The 24,668-nt window shown below is 57.3% G+C and overlaps 2 protein-coding genes across 4 annotated transcripts in view; one reads left to right on the plus strand and one right to left on the minus strand.

Moving 5' to 3' along the window:
* The window catches only part of PAN3 (poly(A) specific ribonuclease subunit PAN3), a 101,700-nt gene extending 94,532 nt beyond the window's left edge, over nucleotides 1-7,168 (plus strand). For all 3 annotated transcript variants that reach the window (XM_075562801.1, XM_075562802.1, XM_075562803.1), the window contains 2 exons: nucleotides 3,458-3,596; nucleotides 4,237-7,168. In XM_075562801.1, coding sequence (XP_075418916.1) covers nucleotides 3,458-3,596; nucleotides 4,237-4,377 — 280 coding nt within the window. In that variant the 3' untranslated portion in view covers nucleotides 4,378-7,168. The remainder of the gene's footprint in view (nucleotides 1-3,457; nucleotides 3,597-4,236) is intronic.
* Nucleotides 7,169-9,092: 1,924 nt separating this feature from the next.
* FLT1 (fms related receptor tyrosine kinase 1) overlaps nucleotides 9,093-24,668 on the minus strand; it is a 179,182-nt gene continuing 163,606 nt past the window's right edge. Inside the window, exons 24-30 of the mRNA XM_075562804.1 lie at nucleotides 23,247-23,358; nucleotides 22,041-22,140; nucleotides 17,689-17,794; nucleotides 17,282-17,424; nucleotides 15,252-15,336; nucleotides 12,813-12,907; nucleotides 9,093-11,587 (exon numbers count right to left, since the gene is read on the minus strand). Coding sequence (XP_075418919.1) covers nucleotides 11,389-11,587; nucleotides 12,813-12,907; nucleotides 15,252-15,336; nucleotides 17,282-17,424; nucleotides 17,689-17,794; nucleotides 22,041-22,140; nucleotides 23,247-23,358 — 840 coding nt within the window. The 3' untranslated portion in view covers nucleotides 9,093-11,388. The remainder of the gene's footprint in view (nucleotides 11,588-12,812; nucleotides 12,908-15,251; nucleotides 15,337-17,281; nucleotides 17,425-17,688; nucleotides 17,795-22,040; nucleotides 22,141-23,246; nucleotides 23,359-24,668) is intronic.

Here is a 24,668-nt window from a genome sequence, read left to right on the forward strand (position 1 = left end):
TGCCCTAATCATTTTCGAAGCATTTGCTCTCCACTTAAGCCCTTTGCATCAGGTCCTCTTTTTTTTCCCCTCCCTCTCCGCTCCCCCCTCTCTCATGAGCTCTTGATATATTTTCATATCTTACACTGACTGCTGTCTCCCTTCCCTCACAGTTTCTGTTCTTCCCCGGGGGCAGGGGCGGCGGTGGTGATGTGTCGGTGTCGAACATTGTGATCTGTTCCTCCTCTCTCCCTTCCACGCACACCATTTTGGTGCGTAAAATTGGAAACCATGCTGGTGTTCTGTACCTTGCTTTTGTCTCTCAGTGATGTATTTTGGAGATCTCTCTATTTAGGTAACTTTAGTGCATACCAAGCACTGTGTAACTGAGGAAGGAGCCCTGGTGGCATAGTGGACTGTGCCCTGAGTTGCCAACCCCTAGATCAGTGGTTCAAGCCCACTAGCTGCCCCTGGGGAGAAAGAGGAGACTGTCAGCTCCTGTAAAGGGTTTAAACCCCTCAGAAGCCCAGAGGGCCAGCTCTTTCCTGCGTGGTGAGGGTCACTGTGAGTTGGACGGGCTCGACAGAAGGGGGTCTGTCTGGCTTCCACATGTGCGAAGCCTGGTGGCATAGTGGTCACTGCACTGGGCTGCTAACCAAAGGTTTACCAGTTCAGACCATGAGACAGTCTGCTTCCCCAAAGACGGACACACTTTTGGGGATGCTTTTGAGCAGGAGTCGGTTGCCACCTACAGTGACCCCCTGAACCACAGAAGGAGATGCTGCGTCCAGGGCTGCAGACACTGTCCTCCCAGCTCCTCAAGGGCCGGCCTCCTCTCCACTGTTCTTCCACTTTTCCCAAGCCCCGTGTCGTTCTCCAGGGCCTGGTCTCTCCTGACGACACGTCCAAAGTTTTGCTGTCCTCTCGTGTGAGGAGCACTGTGGCTGGGCCTCCCCACTGCATGCGTGCAGCCCCCCCAACCCCCCATGTGCCTGCGCGGATGCTCCCTGGTGCTGGTTGCTAGGATCTGTGTGCACACCCACCTGTGCGAGGTACCAGAGCGCCTGCCAACATTGTTTTACCAAACCTGTAGCTGCTCGTCCTGAGGGGGGGAGGGGGGACGGCGGCCAGGGTTTGGCCCCCATGGCAGGTCTGTGTTGCGTTTACTGTGAGCCCACGCAGGTGTCTACTGACCCGTTTCTGTCTCCACTCCTCTCTGTTCCCACTAGGTGGGAGACACGTTTTCTTGTCAAAGGGTCAGTCTTAGTGGGCGGACTGGCCGGCGGGCATTGTTGGACCTGTTCTAGTTTACATGAATTCTAAGTCACCTTTTCTCATGCTCCTGGGCTGCAGCCGCTAGTTAGGTTCAAGGGCGGGTCTTCTCTGGAGGGAGAAGCACTTGTGCTTTTGTCTATAGTTAATCTTTAAATCCATGTGGGGTTTAAGTAGCATGGGAGGTGGGAATCCCACTTTCTTATCCTCACCCTTGACCTCAGGAAACTGGTTCGTTGCCCAAATGCTACTTGCTGGCTGCTTGAGCTCTCACTCCCTCCCATCGCCCCCTCAGCCGAGGGAGGCCCCACGGTCTGAATTGCTGATAGGTTTACACCTGTGAGTCTTCGTTTCCACCCTCAGCTCCTGCTGGTTTGTTTGGGGTGTTTTCTGAAGTCAATAGTTAAGTGAGTCCTGTGTTAAGCTCTAGAATCCGCTGGTTTGGTTGAAAAGCACCATGTAGTGAGCCCGGTGGTGTTTGAGTGTGTGTGTCAGTGAGCTGAGGGGCGTTGGCACGTGGCAGGGTGAGTGCTCCTGACCGGGGACCGGGCTGTCTGTCGCGTTCGTTGGGAGCCTCTGGATCCTCCTGCGGTGGTGTCCGTGCGCCTTGTCGGACGGAGGTGGGCATGTGGTCTCGTCGTTCTTGTAAGTGTTATTCCTCTCCTCAAACGCTCAACGCTCCATGTGGTTCCTGTCCTCTCCTTACCCCTGAGGGAAGCCCCGCGCGTTCCTGCATCCTGCAACCCCCGCAGAGACTTGAAGAAAGAAGCTTGGGGCGCTTGGGCAGGGCGAGCTGAGTGCTGGGCCTCAGCGGGCTCCTTTTCTGCACAACAGGGAATCCACCCTGCCAGCATTTCCCATCCATCTCACCAGACCCGTGCAGAGAAGGTGACATTGCGTGTCGGTGCTTGGTGCGATGTGCCCGGCTCCGACCCATAGTGTCCGTATGCACACGAGAAGGAAGGCCTGCGCGCTCCTTCCTGCGCCATCTCACAGTAGTTCCTCGGCCCGCGCCCTTGATACTGCCGCCGTGTCGGCCCATCTCCGAGGGCCTCCCTCCCCACCACTCCATGGCACTAAGCAGATGTCCTCGCCAAGGGCCTGACACAGAGGTCTAGAGTGTGCCTCCATGCCTGGAGCTCTCTGACCGTGCTGCTTCCGACAGATTGGCGTGACCTTTGCACTCCATGGTGCTGTCAGTGATCTTCTCCAGCACCAGAGTGCAGTCAGATGAACTTAGACCATAATAACCAGGTAACGTGTCCCACCTCCACCTGGACTGCGTCTCCTGATGCACGTGGGCCCTGGGCCTCTGGCAGGCTGTGTCCAGCAGGCCTCGGCCTCCTTCTCACCTTACTCGGCCAGCCTTCTCCGCAGGCCTTCCCAGAGCAGCGCTGTGCCCCTCAGCTGTGATTCCTTACATCCGTTACAAGTGACAGCAACCCAGACCGTGGTCCTAGTCATACCCTCTGTTAAATCCCAACTCTGACTCACTGCCCGTGAGTCGCTGTGACTCTCGGCGCCCCCCCCCCCCCCCGCCCCGCCTATGGGTTCTTCACCATCATAGAGTCTGTGTGACTCACGGCGCCCCCTGTGGGCCCCACTCGGCCACCAGGCTTCTAGCCTGTACTAGGGTCAGGACTTAACCCCATCTTACTCCTGTGCATTAGCAGATCATGTCCTTCCCAAAGGGGCCTCTAGCCTCAGGTGTAAGAAGGCCAGAATGGTCCTATCATGGAAAGGACCATGGCTGGAAGGGCCCTACTGACTGACTGACAGCTGTACCTATGTTCACCCACTGTTGGGTTCAGCCAGCAAACATCTAGCAGTAAGCTGGATACCACAAAACATGGGGAATTTGAAAAATTTCTCTACTGCCATTGGAGGATTTAAAACAGAATACACACCAAAAACCACACTGAAAACACCTGAGGAGCTGATGCCAGGAGCTTGGGTGAAGAGTGGATGTTTTGAGAATGATGAAGGTAATGAATGTACAAGTGTGCTTTACACAATTGATTTATGTATGGATTGTTGTGATCAGAGTTGTATGAGCCTCTAATAAAATGATTTAAAAAAATAGAAAACACCCTCCAGCCAACCCTATAATTCTTTATTTACTGGGAGCAGACAAGTTTTCAGTCTTAAGAGTGAGGTGTGGCTGTGAGATGTTGGGACTGAGCTGATATAAAGCATTCTCCGCCAGGTTCCAGAAGGACCCTACTTGGGCAGAGACCGGCGACCGCTACCTGTTGAAGCTCTTTAGGGACCACCTCTTCCATCAGGTGACAGAAGCAGGTGCTCCCTGGATCGACCTCAGTCACATCATTTCGTGTCTGAACAAGGTAATGTCTGTCTGCTTTGTGGGGCCTTGCGCTCAACAGTGTGTATACGGGACTGTCAAAACGTTCGTGCCTGCGCTCTCTCCTGTTGGGCTTCTGGAACTGGGGGGGGGCTCTGAGCCATGGGGCACAGCCGATGCTTAGCTGTGGTGCCAGCAGAGCTCCTTGCAGACCACTCCATGTTTGCAAAATACTTGTTGATATCTGGGAAAGAATGTGGCAAAAATTCCCATCTATTTTTCTGAGGAGGCTGGAAAGAGTCAGTAGGAAAATGAAATTATAGTAAAGTGGAAATTTTCCAGGAACCTTTGAAGCGCCCTCATATGTACCTGTGTGTGTGTTGGTTGACCTAGTATTGGACGCCCACGTGCACACACACACACACAAATACTGTGGCAAGTGTCTTTCTGAGAGCAAGTGGACCCTGACCCTCGTGGGTGTGTGTGGTGTGGTGACATAGCACTGATTTACCAGCATCAGATAGGCACACACACCGTGTAGCCCTGTGTCGGGTGGATCTGACCCTCGCTGTGTGTGTGTGGACCCAGCGTCAGCCATGCTCACGCACAGGGCGCAGTGCTATCGGGCGGCGGGTGGGGCATGGCCCCGGCCCTCACGCTCCGCGTGCGTGTCCCTGTTTCAGCTAGACGCGGGTGTGCCTGAGAAAATCAGCCTCATTTCCCGAGACGAGAAGAGCGTCCTCGTGGTCACATACAGTGACTTGAAGCGCTGCTTTGAGAACACGTTCCAAGAACTGATTGCGGCGGCCGGTGGCCAGGTGTAGTCTGTGGGAGCAGACAGCGCGCCGGACACTGCCGAGGACCTGGACCGATCGCCAGCTGCCGTCAGTCATCTCATGTCACCCCTGGGGACACAGCAGGTGCTCACGACTGCTTGCACTTGAGTCAGGTACACTGTTACTTGAAGAAGACTGGCTGGCACTGGGTGGCACCCTGGCTACCAGCAGGGCCCTCCCTGCCTGGAGTCTGCTTTAGCTTAAGGGACGCCATCCCACCCCCACCCCCACCCACACCCCCACCTGTATATGCACTAATTTTACTTTTTTTACAGAGACATTTTTTTCTGACCTTTCAACTCTTATGCCACAATGTAGACTTACCAAGGGGCACTGTTTCCAAGACCATTTCATGGCAGCCATGGTGGGCAGCTGTGTGTGTCCCTGGGGAGATTGCGGTGGGGAAGCTGCCCTGGAGGCTTATCGGACCAGGTACAGTTGTCCTAGAAAGACAGTGTAGTGGTCGTTCTTGCCACGGTGCTGCCCGCCGTCGGTGCCCAAGTGCGCTTTTGGCACTAGGTGGCGGGCCCACTGGGGGAGTGCCGGAGAGTGAACCTTGGTGTGGATCTGCCCCAAGTCAGGGGCATGCACACCGCCACTGACGGCCCACCCACCCACCCACCCGGCAGCTCTGTGTTCAGACGCCACTGAGCCTTTCCGGAGCGAGTGGAGCGAGCGAGGCTTCCCTGCCCGCCAGCTGCAGCTCCGTGTATGCAATGTGCTCTTTCTCTGAGTAGAGAGAGACTGAGAGTCGATGTTCATTGTTAAAGCCTCGAGTTCAGGAAGGGGCGGCTCTGTAGGTGTGCTTGCAGTGTGCTGTTACGCTCTGGTGTGTTTTGGGTCTGAAGTCCTGCTCAGCTTTATTACGGTACTTGACACTGGATAAAACACAGAGACACTGTTGCCGAGAGGAACGACGCAGCAGTGGTCTGGCGCCCGTAGCGCGCTGGAGCTGTCCAGCCCATACCTGGAGCCGCGTCAGCGTCCTGCTGTGCCTTCGCAGTCCCTGCTCAGCCCAAAGTTACGGACGTTTTGATAATGAACTCCCTCTGGGGGAAGGCCCACACAGCGTCGGTCTCAACGCGGCCCTAACGGTCTCTGCTCATCCTCCTTAAACACTGGGACCATGCCATGGTCACCAAACGCAGCGGGGTTTATAGCTAAATACTTATACTTTGATACCGAAGACTGCCAAATACATAGGAATTTTCTTTCTTAAAAAAAATTAAAACAAAAAAATTAGCAAACAAAACCACACACCTACAAACAGGAAGCCAGTGAAGTGGGCTCGCTCTCCTTCCCTGGCCCCGAATGTTTCCCACGGGGCACTCCTATGCTGCTCTGGTGCCCGGGGGTGGGGGCCAGGGTGGCCGGCACCTGGGGCCTCTCTTTTAATAACAACACCGCCTTTGTAGTTTTCAGAGATGTTTTTATGATCCCTCCACTTTTTTACAAGCTTTAAAATGACTCTGCCTCGGATTTGCCGCCTTTTTTTCCCTTCTCTCTTTCATGCACGCTCCTCTTTTGTGACCCAAAAGCTCTGAGGACCAGAGCCGCCCCACCTCCCCACCCCTTGGGTCTCGTAGCACCCGGGCAGGGCCGAGTGACAGCAAGAATCCGATACTGCATTTGGGGTCAACGGATTAGACGATGGGACAGAGCGTTCACTCGTCCGAGGATCATTCACACTGGGCACCATCATCTTTTACACGCATGTGCGCATGCGCGCATGCACACACGGAACAAGAACTAGAGAGACCTTGAACACAGTCGTCTTTTATCATTACTAGCTCCTGTCTTTGAGGAAGAGCAGCTGTCTTTTTTATATGTTTTTTGACAAATCATATTGTAATTCTTTTGTATAAAAAAAAGACTTGTATTCTATAAGAAAAATGAAATGCTTAACTTATCAGCAGGCTGGAGATTCTTGTTTTCCAATGTTGTTTTCTTTGGAAAGGAAAAGGGGTCATTACCTCTTTCGTTGGGGGGTTGGGGACTTTCTGACCAGTGAATTGTGGACCAATGCTCTGTGAGAAATGAGGGAGGGAGGGGGGCGGGGCTCCCTTGGGGGCCAGCAGGCTGTGCTCTGTAAGGCCATTCCAGTCACCCACCCCGAGCGTAACATCATGTGGGCCTGGGGGCTCCAGCCCCTTTGGCCTCAGGACTTGGGGGACTTTACATGATGGACAGCAGGTGTTTTCATGAGTAAATGCCCCCTCCCCCAAAAGAAAATCACAAAACAGTTGGTGTCAGGTAATGCATATGTATTTTTAGTTTTGTTTTCATATTTATTTTTCATTGGGAACTTTTTTTTGTTAATCTCCCACCCCCACCCCCAAGAGAACTCTCACTCACTTCTGCTTTGCTGTTCTGGGAGCCCTCCTTTGTCCGCAGTGTAATTCCACGTAGGGGGTGTCTCTGCGCTATTCTGAGCGGTTCGTGGAGGCTTTGGGGATCTAGGAGTCCCACGGAAGAGCCACACTTCCTGACCCACCATCCTGCCGGCCATCACGCCAACCAGGATAACCTCTGAAATCATGTCCCCTCATCATTGCCATCCTTCAAGAACTGTTCCTGCCCCGATTCCCAGGTCTGTGTGGTGCATTTGAGGGCCCTTTGTCACTCTGTTCCTATGACCGTGTGTCCAGGATGTCCCGCCCGAGCCCCGTCCATTCTGTTCTGTTCCAGCGTCACGGTCCCGAGACGCCTTCCCCATCTCCACTCCTCTCTCCAGTCCTATGTGTACAGCATTATTTTTAATAAAGAATTGCAGAAGCAAGCTCGCCTTTGGGTTTCGTGTATGGGTGAGGAGTCCTATATGGTGATGTGAACTGAGGCGTTGTCCTGGGGGCTCAAGCGGCAGCCGCTGAGCTCACACACACGCAGTACTTGCCCAGTGCCACCTTGGCCCGGGGTCTCTGTCCCAGGCGCTGGGACTGTGGGGAGCTGGACGAGTCCACTTCTGCGGAACGACGGTGGTAGAGCAGGTGGTAGAGCAGGGTTTAGAGTCCGCCTTCCTCATGGGGAGACCCTTTCATACACCCCCTCCACCATAACTTCATTGTCGTTGCTACTTCATAACTCAGTTTGCTACTGTTATGAATCAGGTGACCCCTGGGAAAGGGTCGCTCGACCCCCAGGTTGAGAACCACTCCTCTACAGGGTAGCTGTGCGTCAGAATCCACTCCATGCCAGGGGTTTGGAATTTTAAAGCCCCTTAGGAAATACACAGGGTGGGGCTTTCTTCCCAAAGTCGGTGGGAAACTTCATTATCGTCCGTTCCGTGTTCATTTCCCACGAGTGCTCTCAAGGGCTGCTGTGATTCTGGGTAGGAAGCCTGGCTGGAGCCGCTTCAGCGAGGGTCGGGGAGGAAGCCGGGTTGCAGTGGGTTTCAAGGAGAGGCATGCCATTCCGGGTAAGTAAGTACCTCGGACACTGTGCTATCAAGGGGAACGGAGAGGCGCTGGTAAATGGGATTGCGGTCCTGAGAGATGGTGAGCAGCGGTGGCCAGGGGACTGGCGGTGCTGGAGCTGCAGGACAGGGCGGCATTCCCCACTTCGCATCTCCCAGAGGGGATGCTGCATAAAGACCTGCCGGTTGCAGCTGGTGGCAGACGGGCTGGGGCACGGGACATGTCCCCTCTCCCCGTCCAAGTGAGGATACTCTTCCTCATGGTTCCACCACGTTGGGGGCTGTGCTGCTCTGGAAGTGCAGCGAGTGCCTTGGTCTGCAGCACCGGGAATGGACGGCACCAGCGAGTTAGCCCCCACTTGCCCCGGTGGTGTGGTGGTGAGGTGCTGGGTAGCTAACTGCAAGGGCAGCAGCTGGAGACCACCAGCCGTGCTGAGGGAGGACCAGCTCTCAGTCACGGGCACCCCCAGGGGCAGTTCTGTGGGTTCTGTTCCCTTGTTTCGGGAGAGGAAGAGTGTGCCATCCGCAGATTGTACCTAGTCCAGTGAATGTTACAAGTCGGTGCACCTGAATGCTGTCTCTGCCCCCACCCCCCAAGAAATGTAGTTTGTTTGTGGTGGGTTACATCCCCTTTCAGTGTTTAGTTCGCTAAAAAAAGAAGCCATCCCTGTCTTCCCAGATCCAGACTCACAGCACCCCGATAGGACAGGGCGGGACTGCCCCCGTGAGTTTCTGAGACGGCCCTTTGTGTGAGCAGAAAGCCTGTCTCTCCCTCTGCAGCAGCAATGGAAGGACTACTGTTTGTTGGAGAACATTCTAAAGGTTCAGTGGGGTGACTACAACGATCATGTTTTCAAACTACTGAGAGGGGAGGTATGTGAATTGTGCCAAAGGAACTTAACAGATTTTCAAAACACAACCAAGAGGACTGTGGTCTACTCCGACTGGCCCACAGAATGGAACTCCCCTGGCCCCGTGCCATCCTCACCGTCCTAGAGAAAGGAGGGTCTTAGAAGGGCCAGAGGGGCTGTCCCACTGTCACAGCGCCCAAGCAAGGGCTCCAGGGCCCTGCCCCCTCACTGTGCTCTCCCGCACACGAGTGCCCGTGCAGACGGCAGTGCATACAGAGGGGCTCTTGGGGAGCAGCTGGTGGTTTTGAACAGCCAACCTCGCGGCTAGTGTATTTAACAACAGCCTCCCCCGACGGCAGTCATGTGCCCTCCCCCCCCCCTGCATAGCAGCTTCTGACCCTCATGGGCAGTTACAAGCTAGTCAGGAAGCAGGCAGGTGCTTTGGCAGTTAAGTTTATTATATGGAGATTGTGTACAAAATACATTCATAAATGACTAGAAAGATAGGACCAAACCGGGTCTTGTATCTGCAGCATATACCCTTGGCTTTTATATAAGTAATTTTAAAATTCCAGTTTCCTTAAATAGGCACACATACATACACACTCTTATATACACACACGTGTGGTCACCTCCACCATCAGTCGAAGACGGGCTTCTGGGGCTGGCAGGTGGCTCTCACGCTCCACATTCGCCTGGTCTGGGCTACGTTGTTGAAGCATTTGGACACTTGGCGGGGTGGCCGGAGTGTGGCTCTGGGAGGAGTGTTCAGCACCCCCGACCCCCACCCCGAGGAGACACATCACCAAAAAGGAAACACTAGCGCCTGCGTGGGGTGCCAGAACCCAGGCTTCTGACAGCACCGTCCATGAGTTGGGCCCCCAAGCTTTCAGTGGGTGCTGTCCCGATGGGCCAATCTGTTGGAAACACCTTGTGGCTGGATAGTCGCCCTTCTGGGTTTCCCCGTTGGTGTGTGTGAAGCCGTTGGGGGTGGGGGAAGCTTCGTGATCTTTTGAGGGGCGGACTCAGCTCCTGTGAGTGACAGACCTGAGTGACTGGGGAAGTAGGAATCGTCACAGCCCCTTAGCGTCTCCCTAAGGAAGGTGGGGCCCTGGACACAGACCTCGGGTGGCAGCTCGGGCTCTGCCCTGTGCTCCGCCCGATTGGTCGTGAAAACAGAAACCAGAGGCTGGCAGGGGCCCTGGTTCCCCGCTGCTCCTGGCTGTGCTTGGTGCCCACTGGGCTCTGGGAGGGTACAGAGAAGAGGAAGTGCCGGGCTCTCTGGTGGCCCAGGATGGACACCCTGTGACCCAGCCTTGGCCTTCCAGGCTCGTGTGCCTGTAGAGTGCCTTTCCACAAAGTGACGGGTGTCGTGGGACCCACGAAGTTGCCGTGTGTGTGGCCCAAAGGGAACTGCCATCGCGTGGACTCCCCCACGGCCTCCCTGCAGGATCGGCGTGGATCTGAGGCTGGCCCTCTCAACGGTGGCACGCAGCCTCGTCTTCCTCCTGCTGGACCACCACTTCCAGTGCCACCGGGGAACCTTGCTCCTCTCCCAGGCCCACCAGTCAGGTGCCCACATCCTGACAACAGGACGAGTCACAGACACCCAGCCTAGCTAGGCTGCAGAGCCAGGGCCCCAGCCCTTCCTCGACCACATGCTCCTCACCACCGACCTGGGCAATGTCCCACGTGGGCCAAGGGGGACTCAAGACCACTGCATGTCCCACTCTTCACCTTCCCGGCCACAGGTCACCTGTCAGCACTGGGCTAATGCTTTTCCAGGAGGCTGGCGGGGTGGGGGTGGGGGTGGGGCACCCTGGCTGTGCTTTGGGTCAGAACGGTCTGGCTGCTGGGCCCTTCCTTTGGGTCAAGAGAGAGCCCACCCTCTCAGAGGTCCGGGTTCCCCACAGCAGAGTGTCTGCACCAGGTATGAACAGAACATTCTACAAACACAGACTTAGATGGGACACAAGCACACGGAGGTGACAACCTCACGGAGAACACTCAGGGTCTCAGCTGGTGCTCTGGGGGAAATGGTAGTGCCAAGCGCCGGGCCCCGTGGCAAATGGCCAGGCCAGCTTCCTGCCTCTGGTTCAGATTCGCTTTGCAGTTCCAGCTACACATATATGTCCCCTCAAGACCTGGAGGATACCCCTCAGCCCCTGCCCTGTCTCCGTGGACCGGGTGGATGGTGGCACTCAGGTGGCCTTGCTACATGCCACCCTTCACCCTTTCTTTCCTCACGTGAGGTGCTGCCCATTTTCTGGGACCTTCTGCAGCTGCAGACCTCCTCTCTCCCTTCCCCCACAAGCTCCCCCAGGCTGCGGGACACTGGCAGTGCCCCGGCTGGCTTCAGAACTAAGTCATGGCCCAGATTAAACAAATCCAAGGACTTTTCATTCCAGTCTGCATGAACAATCTGAAGCCCCCTCCCTCGGAATTCCCAAAGGGCCTGGAAGTGCCCACCCTGGGGGCCCTGGGGTCTTGGGTGGGGCTGGGCTCTTTGGAGTACTGCCTACCCAGTGACCTGGCCATAGCACTCTCCCCTCCTCACTATGTCTCTGTGTGTCTGGGTTACATTCATGTTAGTCAGCACAAAGGGGGAAATAAAACAAGGCAGATTAAATGGGGGTGGGAGGGTGTCGTTCCCTGTGCGGAGGGGGAATGGGCGGACGTGTCTAAGCAGGGACTGTCAGGTGCGGTGGCCTCCTGGCTCTGGGACTCTCAGGCCCTCTAGACGGGCGGAGTGGCGTACAAGACCACTGAGTTGTAGTCTGGGGGCGGCGAGCAGCTCCACATCTCCTTCTCCAGCTCTGAGGGGTCGTAGGTGAAGCGGCGGCTGCCCTCCTGGGAGTGCCCACAGCTAGAGGGGCACACCGGCCGGTGGATGTCTGGAAGCCCCGACTCCTTACTTTTGCTGGTCACTCTTAGGCTGAGAAAGGACGGACAGACAGGCAGGGACAGGCAGAGGTAAGAGCTGGGAGCTGGTGGGACACTGGGCCCGGGCCCCACCTCCAGGCCAAACCCGTTGGCCCCATGTGGGTTCTGACTCAGCGTGACCCTTGGGGTCCAGGGAATTAACACCCTAGCGTTCCTAAGGCTGTCACAGCTGCTCCGAGGGAGGCAGGCAGGGTTTTCTGCTCCCATCAAGAGCTACAGCCCTGGGACTCACAGGGGGAGTCCCACCCTGTCCTAGTGGGTTGCTTGTTTTAGAAACCCATGGTGGGGGTGCTGTCCGTGCACGCTCCAACTCCTTCTGTCCTTTCCTCGTCAATCCCTGCATCAGCAGCCACACCTGTGTGCCTCTACGCTGCCCAGCCTAACGTCAGCGCAGTGTCAATGGAGGGCGGGGTGGGTGGGCGACTGAAGACCTGCTGCCTCTTGAGTCGGGGCAACGTTGAGGGGAGGAAGTGCTCCCTCACTCCCCCCCCCCCCCCCCCCCCCCCCCGCTGTTTACCTTGAGAGGAGGAACGCCTTGCTGAGGAACCCGGTGAGTGCTGGAACACCACCATCTCCCTGAGCTCAGCCCTTGGTGTCACTGGGACTCTTGGGTTTTACCCCCCACGGGATGCCCTGGGTCCTGTGGGGGCCCTACCCGGGCCCCACCATCAACCCAGTGTTGAAGGAAGCCAGCTCATGACCATAGGCCTGGGAACGCGAGGACCTTCGGCCCACGTGGCGGGTGCGCCAGGCTAACGTCGCTCCCCAGGAAGGAGAAGACGGGGAGCCTGGCCCCTGCCCAGGTGAAAACGAGGGCTGAGAACTTCCTAGACAGGAAATCAAGGTGGCCCTGTCCCATCCAGTTCTGGCTTTTTCCGGCCAGCATTGATTTTGCCCGTGTTGGGCTTGGGGCCGGCGCCCAGCCGGGCTGTGTGGGAGAGGGCCGCCTGCCATCGCTGGGGCGGAACCCACACCACTCTGTAGGGCATTCACAGGGTGTCCTGACTGCTGCCCCTCGATTCAGAACATTGCCACGCCCCAAAGCAGAGGCTGCCTGGAGCATCCAGCGGATCCCGTGTGCCCCCCCCCCAGCCTTCTCAGGAGCAGACCGCCTCCCATGTGTGCTCTGGGGGCAGGGGGAGCTGGAACCGCTGCCCAGCAAACAGCTCCATCCACAGTGGCACTAGCTGCTGGGAGGGGGGCGGCCGGGTGCTTACCCCATCTTGAGGGCGGCCTGGGGTTTACTCTCGATCCAGGGAAATTGCTGCAGCAGCGGGGACAGCAGCAGAGTGCTTGAGTCCCTCTGGTAGTCCTGGGGGGGGAGGAGAGGAAGAGGGTGTCCCACTGCTGCCTGACCCGCCTGGCCAGCCCACACTGCCTCATAGCAACCCCGCAGGACGGAGCTGAGCTGCCCCACAGGGTCTCCGAGGCCAGGTGGGAGCAGGCAGCCGCCGTCTTTCTTTCACGGAGTGGGTTGTGGGATGGGACAGCTGTCCTTGGGATGCCTGACCCTTGCACCACCAGGACTTCTCTTTCCACACCTAGTCCCGGGGCTGCCTCGGGACTCCCTGCGCCCTGTGCCCCCATGAGCCCTGCGGATAGAGACGAAGCTTTCTTCTCAGCCGCAGCCCCACCGCTCCCAGCCACGTGGTCCTGCTTTCTGCAGGGACAGGGAGCGCCTCACGGGTTTAACCCTGAAGAGTGGGCAGTTGCCACAGGCCACCTGTGTGCAAGCTGCTGTGTGAAGCCACCAGAGCTGCAGGGCCGGGAACGGGGGCTCGGGATCACACAGACGGACTTAGTGCCCGTGAGGTGCCAAAATCCCAAGAAATGAGAGGTGAGAGGACCATTTCGTTTCCAGTGCAGACTCAGACGCTGCTGGCCCTCCTTCCTCATGGGCCACTGTGAACTAGCTTTTGGGGACGCCCTGTGACTCTTCCCGAGACATTCCCCGGCCGTGGGTTCCACGCAGGGGCCTCTCCCTGGGCTCGGCTCTCCCTGGGCTCGGCAGTGCTGGCCATGTTTCTCCACCTTGCTCCCATGGGAACGGTGATGAACTGCACTCCTGGCCTTCAGCTCCACTCCCATTCAGAGCCCCATGGGGCCCAGAGAGAGGCTGTCCCAGAGGGTTTCCAGGGCTGTTGATCTTCACGGAAGCAGATGGCCTCAGCTTCCGTGGAACGGCTGGTGGGTTTAAACCTCCGGCTATTGAGTAAGTGGCCTGGTGTTCCTTAGGAAAGGGGTAAAGTATGTATGTGTGGGGGGCATCACCCATGTTTGGGTGTCATCTCTCCCACTGGTCAGCAGCGGGTTTAGGGTCTGGGCTGAGCGCCTGCATTTCTGAGAGCCCGGATCACCCCATTGTCAGAGTTTCTTTTATCGCACTGCGGACCGACAAAGGTGGCCACTGAAAACGCCTCGGGTGTAGATGTTGTTTCGCTTGGTGCTGGCCTAGTCTGTGGGATCAGATGTCCCGGCTGGCTCAACAGCAGCCAGGGAACCCAGAGAAAGCCAGCTGGGGGTGCAGCTGTCGATTTTGGGTGGTGAAAAAACACCAGCAACAAAAACGCCAACCAAATTCACGGACACTGAGTTGACTGCCTCAGAGTGATGCTGTGGACAGGGTACAGCTGACCCTGTGTGTGTCCATGCCCCTTTTCCCGAGCAGCGGCTGGTGGGTTCAGACTGCTGACCTTGGCGTCAGCAGCTCCCCGAGGTCCGCAGCACGTGTGCTCTAAGAGCCCTAGGTTGACAAGACCCCGTGTCCCAGGGCCTGGGAGAAGAGAGAGAGGCAGCTTCCCGGCCAGGAGCAAACACTGCTTCCTCCTGGAGCAGTTGGCTAGAAGACTGGCTGTCCCATCCCTGCGACCTTGGGGGACCGCACATCGGACGTGGGTAGAATACCAGCATTTCCAGGCAGCCCCCCGAGACTACCCTCCCACCCCGTGTCTTGCGGTGCAGTGACTAATTCTGTACGATGCGGCAAGCGGGCCCTGGTGGCCTCGGGGTTAGAGGCTGGGCTGCGGACCCCGGGCCACTCGCTGACTGCTGTAGTGCACTGACATTCAGAGGAGCTCAGACATGGAGGCTGCCATTGCCCCGGGTGGTGGGGGAGGGGAGAGAGGTGGTTTCCGCTGGGTGCTGCTGCATCGGTTCCAACGCTTAGCGACCCACATACCACAGGAGACCACGTCACCTGGCCATACGCCGGGCCACCTCATTTAGGGTCTTCTTTCCTTGCTGACTCCTGGCTTTCCCAAGCAGGACATCCTGCCCTGGGATGGGCCCCTCCGAACTACGTGCACAAAGTGTGTGGGAGGAAGTCTCAGCATCCATCCTTGAAGGAGCATGCTGGCTGTACTTCTTCCGAGACAGACTTACTCAGTCTTCTGCCAGCTCCTGGGCTGCTCAGTATTTTCCACCCATGCTCTCACTCGATTCCTCTTCGGCTGAAATGACTACCATGCAAGGAATTTGACCCTGGAGTGAACTCTGGGTCATCTGCTAATCATGGACTTCTGCTTTCACGGGGACTCCAGGCCTCCCAGCCAGCCCCTGTTAGTCCCAGTGGACCTGACCCTCCACCTGCAGCACCTGGCATTTGTGTTTGGACGGAGTCCTGCAGGGGCAGCGAGCAGGCCAGCTGCATTACTTACTTCAAGCATGGAGGTGCCGAGTGGAGAAGATTCTTCCAAGGTCCTGATTCTTTCCAGACCCATGAGCTTGAAGGCATTGACGTATCTAGGAAGAAGTACGAAGGAGGGTCTGAGCGGGAAGCACACCTGGCCAGCTGTGATGCCATAGGAGGCCATGGACACTGGATACTGAGACAGATGGCCAGCCTCGCAGCAGGACCCGCCCAACACCCCCCAAGCCTGAAGTTCTCCGGCACCAGGATGGTAATGCCACTTTTCACCAAGCCGTCTGGCCCAGAGACCGTCTTGCCCTCCGTTGTGGCCTGGCCTCTGGTCCTGTGTGGACTCAGGGAAGCAGGCCCTGGGAGCCCTGAGGCATCATTTGGTCTGACCCCTTGGGTTGGGTCAAACAGGGTGCCCCGTGAGGTGCTAGCAGCTGGCTTCCTGTAAAGATGTGCACCACCAAGAACAGAAACTGCCATCCTGGGTCCCTGGCAGAGTGGCGGCCTGGGGCCTGTGCTGTGAGGACACACACAGGAGAGGTGCTCTCCTGGTAACCATCGGCGACCGCCTGCTGATGAGGCACAAGGAGCTGGGCGGCACCATCACGATATCCTCTCTGGTCCTTGGCTCAGCTGCTCTGGGGAGTGTGTGTGTGTGTCTGTCACCCTCTAGGCTCAATGCTGCACACCACCCTGGAAGAGCTCAAATTAACCTGCCAGTCTTCATGCCTTGCCCACTCAGACGCAACCAATCTATTTAATCAAGCTGGTTTTCTCATCTTTAAAATGTGGTAACTCATTTGCTTTAGCATCTTGGTAGTATTTGTGAGGATCGAGAAGAAATCTGGTGGCCAGCAGACTTGTGGTGGAGGGCTACAGGTTAGTAAACTTGTAGTAGAGGGCTACAAGCCGGAGTGGTGGAGGGCCACAGGCCGGGCGACTGGTAGTAACGGTTGACAGGCCAGTATGGACATTGCACTGATCTGTACCCATCACCAAACGGCTGGGCCGGCCACAGGGCTCCTTCTTTGTCCTCACCGACGCCTGTCAGTACCTCTCCCCCAGGCCCTCCCTGGGCCCTTGCCTGGCTTGCCGAACAGAAATCAGGCCTAGTAGTGCCGGCTGCAGGTCAAGATGCCAGAAAGCTTGGGGGTTCCTGACAATAGGGGTCCAGGGAAGACGTGAGACCATTGATTTGGGTAAGGAACCTTATCCATTTTCTGGCCGCACAATGTTGGCAAGCTGCCCTCAAAACCAGAATATCCTACTTGTGTAGCAGGAATAACAGTAGCTACCTCGTAGGGTGGATGTGAACGTGGGAGCCAGCCCACAGGACGTGTGTAACACGCCTGTCACCGGCGTTAATGTGGGCGGCACTCACGATTCACTCGCACAGTCCTCCAGTTACCCTGCAGACATGCGAGGTGAGCTTCGGTGGCTAGGGGAGGGGCAAAGCCAGACCTCGTTGCTCCGTTGGAGGGTGTCATCAGTGAATGCTAGTCTCATTACAATGGAGGAGTGTTCCAGAGTCCACTCTGACTCAGTGTCCCTGTAGTGGGGCGTTTCTGAGGCTGTGAAGCTGCTTGGGGTCAGCCAGCCACATCTCTTTCCCACCGTGCCTGGTGGGTTTGAACCACTGACCTTCTGGCGAGCAGCCCAACACTCAGCCTGCAGTGTCACTACGGCAGTGTGTTCGTCTTCAGCGGACCCTGCCCTTTCCTGGTCTTGACTTTTGAAAGCTGCTGTTTTAAAGGGCATTCTGGGGGCAATTGTGATCATTGGGATACTGGACACCACGAAGGCTTCCTCACCGGGGTCTGTGGACTGGACGTTTCCATGGGACTGCACGGAGACAGTCCTAAGACGTTGTGTCCCGAGCTGAGCGAGAGCATCCTGACACGTGAAACACGCTTTCAGGACACAAGCGCATGCACGAGCATGCACGCAGGGCGTCCTGTCAACCGAGGAGGGGAGCAGGGGCGTAGCCCGCGTTTGATTGCTGCCTGGCATGTCTCTGCAGACCTGGGGTCGGTCGGGAAGGCTGCTCACCTGATGTCGTCTGAGCTGCTGGCACTAAACCTGGGCGCAGCCACGTCCTCCTTGAAGAAGCCCTCCGAGAAGGGCGGCGTGGAGAAGGGAAAGCCGCTGCTCCCCGTCAGGATGGTGCTGAGTGGGATGTAGTCCTTCCCCTCCTAGGAAAGAGACCAAGAGGCTCAGAACTGTCTCTGCCGGGGGGCACCCTGCCAGCTCGACATCGCCGGCCGCTGCCATCTGCACCCCGTGGGGGCACTTGGGGAGGTGCCAGGCAGTAAAGAAGAGGCATTGGGGCGGGGGCCGGGGGTTTCTACTGATCTCAGCGATTCTCTTCCCGGTCAAACCACACAGCGGCAGCAGCAAGACCCGGCCCCTGAGTCGCTTTAAGACCAGGTGGCTGGCTCTCGCAGCCATGACGTTACCTGTTGCACGTTGGCTTGAAGCAGGTCGCCAAGCTTTCCCACCAGTTCTGCGAACCTGGGCCGCGCTTTCGGGTCCTTGTGCCAGCAGTCCAGCATGATCTGGTAGCTGTGGAGGCGGAGTGCGAGGGGACAGCTGGAGTGGCGCGGCCTTGGGGAAGGTGGCCCTCCGACCGGCCATGCAGATGGGCAGCGAGTTTTGCAGGTTATGATCGGTATTTGCCTATGTTTTCCCCCCCTGCTCATAAAAGGCAGCAAACACCTGGCTACCAAGGTAGGTGCAAACCCTCCTGCCAGGTGGCAAGGTTGGTGGTTAGGGCCCACTGCCCCTCCTCCAGAGAAAGCTGTAGCTGCTGGCGAACCGGTGAACGCTGGGGAAGGCTCTCTTCTGTCCCACAGGCTCACACTGAGTCAGACTGGGCCCAAGGGCAGTGAGTGACTGCCAAGGGGGTAGCTACCCCTGCCGACTGCCCAGCATTGGTGTATCACTTACTGTCTTTGCTCTGAGAGGATCCCTGGTGGCATAAATGGTTAGGCTTTGGGATATGATCTGCAAGGTCCTCAGTTCAAAACCATCAGTTGCTCCAAGGGAGAAAGCTGGGGCTCTTTACTCCCATACAGAGTTACAGTCTCAGAAACTCACGGGGACAGTTCTACCTTGCCCTATAGGGTCGGCATGAGTGGGCATCGACTTGCTGGCAGTGAGTTTGGTTTGGCTTTGCTCTGAAGGCATTGGGTGGCTAACCTGAAGGTTCACAGAGGACGGAAAGAGCTGCTCCCATGGGATGGCAGCCTAGGAGACGGACAGAGGCTGTTCCACGTGGTCCTGTAAGCGGGAATGGATCCGACAGTACCAAACCATCCCCACTCAGTGACTGAATGGTGGCACCGAGCCCCACTCTTACAAACACAGCACTTTCCTGCCTGGCAGGGCACCGGCTTCAGGGGCTACTTCCTAGGAGGGGCTCAGAAGTCCCAGGACCTCGTGCCTGAGTCGCTGAGCCCTTGTCCTTCCTGACAAGTCTGGGCCCAGCTTCTTCTGCAGACTCGGCTCCCTGCCAATGTCCGCTCACTGATGACTGTTTGGGGTGGCCTCTGGAAGAGGCCGCTCCCTGCTCCTGTCTGTTGGGACTAACTGGAGGGACCACCTCCAGATGCTCTTTTCTTAAATGTTTGAATCTTGTTTCTGATATCTGATTTCCTCTCCTTTGCCTTAAACTTGATGCAAACTATCCCAACAAACACCAAAGGGAAAGTGTGTGTGTGTGTGTGTGATCAAAACACTGACTGCCTTATTGAAAGACAACTGATTAAACAGGCTCAGGGCCAGGGACCAATGAAGCCATGGTTTTTACTAAGAACAGGTTTGGTCAAGTAAAGGGACCCAGTGGTGGTACAGGGCAGGTCCAAAAGGGAGGATCATTCCTCAGCTTCCAGAAGCACTGCTCGAGGTCAGGGCCGGATCAGGGTATCTGAGAAGTGCCAACCAGCTGTACTCTGCCTCACCCAGACCTTCCATCAGCTTTCCAAGGCTGGGAGGACTCCCAGCCGCCTTCCTTCACTCCTTCCCTGACAGCTGCTGCTGACTTAGGGAAATTGGCGAGCAGACTCTGGCCCTGAGCTGAGGACTTGGCCTTCTCTCTACCAGAAGCCTCTTTGGCTGCAGGTGCTACCTGGGTGCTGTGGAATCCTGGCCCTGGAGGTCAGATAAAGTGATGCTGACCTGACTTGGTATCCTTAGTGTTACCTGGCACCAGGCCCTGGGTAAGGGGGAAACTGCCTGCAGGGTAGGGGAGGACTTGGTGGGCTTGGACAGGGCGCAGACTGAGCTTTCCTAAGTTACTCTCTCTGCCACTGAGATAGACGGTGACAGTGCCAAGTGACCCTACAGGACAGGGTAGGATCTCGCCCGTGTGTTTCCGAGACTGTAAGTAACTCTTTATGGGACTAGATAGGTCATCTTCCCTCAGAGCCGCTGGTGGTTTTGAACTGCCAACACTGCTTAGCAGCCCAATGTGTAGCCACTACACCCCAAGGGCTCCCTCCTAACTTATTAGCAACGGCCAAACCCAAACCCACCGCCACTGAGTTGATTCTGACTCCGTAACATTCTAGGACAGAGCGGAACTGGCCCGCAGGGGTTTTGAGGCTGTCAGCCTTTGTGGAAGCATCGTTGTCCCCGTGCAATGGCTGGTGGGTTACATCTGCTGACTTCCCAAGTACGAGTTAGGCACTTTAACCACCGTGCCACCGGGGATCCTGGAAGCCAGACCAAACTCATGGCCGCTGTGTCGATTCCAACTCGGAGCAACTCTCCAGGACACAGTAAGGCGCTCCCTTGGGTTTCCAAGAAGGCTCTTTGTGGGAGCCGCCGGCCTCCTCTTTCTCCCTGCACGGCTAGTCAGCTGGCAGCCCAACACCCAACACACGCTGAAGCCCCCAAAATGCATTCCCTGACGTTGAGTTGATTTTGACTCACAGCGATTCTGTAGGGCAGAGTAGACCTGCCGTAGGGTTTCTCAGGTGGTCGTTTTGGCAGTGAGTGTGCCTGCGTAGACCCCTTCACCACCTGTGCTCCTTCCAAGGCTGTCACCCTGGCTGCGGGCAGCAGCCTCGGCTTTCTCCCGCAGGAGCTCATAGCCCGAGTGTTTAAGCACGGTGCCACCAGGCTCCTCTCAGCACTGTGGTTGTGGGCTAATCACTTCCTGGGGGAGGGGGCTCGGTTTCCTCCTTTCTGTCCAATAGAAGGGATGAGACCCTGCCGTAATGTACAGGGTTGGTAGGAGGATTCGGTAAATGAGCTTCAAAACGCAGCACAGTCAGAATGCGGACCGCCTTGGGCTTCCCAGCCTGGAAGGCTCCCCCCTTCCACAGGGGCCTGTCGTCCCGCTTCGTGCTGGCTCGTTCTGAGTGGGAATTCCGGAGTTACAGTCTGGGAACCCACAGGGCTACTTCTGTTCCTTTCTACAGGGTCGCAGTGGACTCAATGGCAGCGGATTTGATGTGTTGGGGCCGGTTTCTGCCTTGCAAAGAAGGTTTAGGTTTTACTGTATGAGGGGCTTCAGGAAGTACCTGGAAAACCCCATTCTCTCTTGATTCCATTTCGCTAGGCCCTCTAGAAACCCCCCTTGTACCCAGGAGTGGGGCGTGGAGCGGTGGGTGTCTGGGCCTGCAGTGGCCTTCATTGTCATTCTTGCTAGTAGGGGAGCCCTGACTCCGGCAACCTCCCGGTCACATGAACAGCGGGAGGAGGTATTTCCTTCTGCGCCCATGTGGATGGACGGGTTGCAGAGCACTGTGGGTAGCCACACCTCTGAGCTGCCCCAGGGATGGAGTTCTGCAGCCGCGCCCTGAATCTCTGGGCCAAGCGAGGGCCAGTCACAAGTCTGAGGCCTTTCACATCCATTTCCTGGCTGTGGCGGGGGCTGGACCTCTGGCGGCCCTGTAGGGCAAAGTAGAACTGTCCCCCTGTGGTTTCCGAGCTTGCAACTCTTGATGGAAGCAGACAGCCTCGCCTTTCTCCCAGGGAGCAACTGGTGTGTTCCAGCGGCTGATATTGTGGCTGGCAGCTCAATCAATGCCCCAGGACGCCACTAGGGTGCCTTGGCTGTGGTGGAGGTGGCCTGTTTCCAGTGGGTTAGGGGTGAGGCTGCTGCTGAAAAGTCAGTGGTTCAAACCCACCAGCCACTCCCGGGAGGAGGATGAGGCTGCCTGTTGGTTCTGTAAGGGTTCATAGTCTCTCCAGCCCTCTGGAGTAGGGAGTTCTGTGTTGAGCTGCGAGCCACCAGTTGCTCCACAAGAGATAGGTGGGGCTGCCTGCTCCCTTAAAGCTGCAAAGCTCCAGATACCCGGGGCGCAGTTCTGCGCTCTCCCTCAGGGTTGCTGTGCGTTGGGGCGGTGTGTCAAGGGGACCAAGTGAAGCTGCCTCACAAGGCATTCTTGTCCCTCATCTTCATGGGAGCAGACTACCAGGTCTTTCTCTCTCAGAGAAGCTGTGTGAGTTGGAACCACTGACTTGCAGTTAGCAGCCGAGCGCTTAACCCTGTGTGTTACCAAGGGCTCCTCCACTGCCATCGCTCAGGACAGGGGCGAACTCGCCAAAGGGTTTCTTGAGCTATGAGCCCTTACAGAAGCCAAGAACTGCATCTTTCTCCCGGGGAGGGGCTGGTGGGAGGGCTCTGAGCCCCACTTCTAGAACATTCTCCCAGCACAGCACAACCCCACGGCTCTGCAGACGTGGAGCAGGTGGTCAGAGGAGCTCTTTCATCTATGCAGCGAGACCACAAAGCAAGCACCATGTCCACCCCTCACCCCCCTGGGGAGTGTCCAGATGGCAGAAGCGGGGGGGGGCTCACATCTCCGGGGTTGCGTATTCGGGGGTCCGCATCCTCATGCCCTCCTTCAGGCGGCTGCAGAAGTCCTCGTCCATCTGCACCCCAGGGTACGGGGAGCCCCCTGCGGGAGGGAGACAGGGTGAGGGCCATGGGGACAGGCCTCAGGAGAGGTCGCCCTCACAGAACCTTAGCAGGCCCTGGCTGGGTGAGTGGGTGGGTCTGTTGGTGCAGGGACCCGATGCACCAACCGTTCCTGGGTGTGCAGTTGGAGTGGGAGTGTCCTCGGAGGGGGTCTCTCCACTCGGGCTCGCACTGGAGCCGTCAGCTTCTTGAGAGGCTAGCGGAGGGTGTCAGGCCCGGGAAGGACACCCCGCCTCCAGGAGAGCATGGGAGGCTGCTCTCTGGTCGTCTCCTCGAAGAGCGAGGGGCTGGGATGACGTGAGGCTGGGGGAAAAGGTGGCCCAGGCTGTGGGCTGGGCTGACCTGAGGGGCTGGGGGCCCAGGACATGGTCTTGGGCAGGTTACTGTCCAGGACCCCTGACCTCCTTGTTGGGGACTCCTGACTGTGTGTGTTGGGGGTGCAGAGGTGGCTGGGTCTGGGCCAGGGGCCCCATCTTCGGGCCCCAAGGCCGGGCCTTGGTCTGTCTGCGGTCACCACAGCTGGTAGGAAGCAGCTGGGACGTGTAGAGCTGGCATCGAGTCACCGCGGGCCTCGGTGGCCGCCAAACGGCTTTCAAAGACTGGAAGCCACAGGTGCCTGTCATCGAAAGCAGGGCGATGATTTCCACACATGACAGGAAGCCGGAGAGGTCACTGTGCCTGTTAGTAAGTGCTGCTGCGACCAGCAGGCACGGGCTTGGCAGAGGCTGGCGGGCTCCTACAGACACACGTGGGCTCCGTGCGTTGCTGTGGCGGGGCCTGGGAGGGGGTGGCCAGCTGCCCCGAATGCACGCTAATGCAACTGGGCTAAGTGCATCCTGGCTCTCAGAGGCCGTGCCAGGGCTCCGCCTGAGGACAATGAGGGGCGGAAGGCAAGAGGGTAAGAAGGAGGGATTTTGTGCGGACGGATGAAGAGGGTAAGGGTGGCCAGGCCGACCGGGCATCCCACTCAAGGTTGTCATGTGTGCAGGTGGCCCTCTGAGGGGCCCACACCTCCTTCAGGGGTCCTGTTGCTCTGAAGGTGGGCGGGCCCAATGGGTTCTCTCCATCCCCCATAACCCCCCTTACCCAAAGAGAAGATCTCCCACAGCAGGACGCCGTACGACCACACGTCACTCTGGGTGCTGTAGATTTTGTCAAAGATGGATTCGGGGGCCATCCACTTCAGGGGAAGCCGGGTCTAGAAAAGGACAGGGGCCATGAGCACCAGGGCCTGGCAGCCGGGGGTATCACTCCCAGGGCAGCCTGGCCTTCTGGACAAAGACAAGTGGTGGCCTGTCATTCCTCTACAAGAAGAAGCTGTGAGGGGACTTCCAAGAGTTCATAGGGAGATGGAACCAAAGGACAACGGCCTTTTCCCAAACCTCTCAGAGGCCCACCTGGTGGCCACTCTCAGAGGCCCACCTGGTGGCCACTCTTCAGATTCCTAGGAGACCACACCTACTTCCTCAGCACCTGTGTTGGGCGCGTCTTGACCCTGAGCTTTAACGAAATCCCTCTCCCAACACAAGCTTGTGCTCCAGCCAGCCCTCCGGCCCTGCTGCCTCTGGTCAATTCTGACTCACAGCCATTCCACAGGGCAGAACTGTTCCACAGGGTTTCCCAGACTGGAAATCTTCACGGGAGCAGACCGCCTTGTCTTTCTGCCCTGGTGCAGCTGGTGTGGTAGAACCTCTGACTTTGAGGTTAGCAGCCCAAAGTGTCGACCCATGATGCTACCAGGACATTTCACACACACAAACCAAAGCCGTGCCATGAACCAGTCCGAGTCTAAAGGACCGGGTCGAGTGTCCCTGAGGGATTTTGTGGCTGGGACTTAATGGAAGCAGGCTGTCACATCTTTCTCCCATAGGGCGGCTGGTCGGTTCCAGCCCCTGGCGTTTGGGTCAGTGGCCACACACTTTAACCTCTCTGCCACCATCAGGGCCCCTTTTACCAGGCAGTCCAAACTTGCCAGCCGCTCCCTGGGAGGAAGATGAGGCAGTCAAGATGCCCCATCTCAGAAACCCCACCCACAGACGGTGACTACGATGGGAACCACCGTGGCAATGGGTTTCGGTTTGGCTTTGGGTTCGGGACAGCTGTCCAGTGTGCAAGCAGCCTGCCTCCAATGGCGCACAGCAGACATCCCAGGGAGCAAGGTCTGTGCCATTTTAGAGAACCAGGATTGGGTGTGTGTGTGATGCATGCGTGCGTTCCCATCGATAAAAAACAAAGAGGTTCTCTAAGTATGGTCTTGGGACCAGATGTCTAGACATTTCTCAGGAATGCACATTCTCGGATCCCACCAGAACAGGGGCGCTGGTCCCATGCGACTCGGCCTCAGGCCTGCGCTGACCACCTCTGCCGTGGAGTCCTCTTCAGCACCGGACATTAGCTGCAGGCCTCGGGATGGGCCAGATGAGAGAGGACACGGAGGTCACTCGCAAAAGTGAAAAATAACACAGTGTCCACAAACAAGTCAGGACAAGCCAGCAGGGACTCGCTAGG

Source organism: Tenrec ecaudatus, chromosome 11 (assembly GCF_050624435.1).
Source record: "Tenrec ecaudatus isolate mTenEca1 chromosome 11, mTenEca1.hap1, whole genome shotgun sequence".
In the NCBI taxonomy this organism is placed as follows: domain Eukaryota; kingdom Metazoa; phylum Chordata; class Mammalia; order Afrosoricida; family Tenrecidae; genus Tenrec; species Tenrec ecaudatus.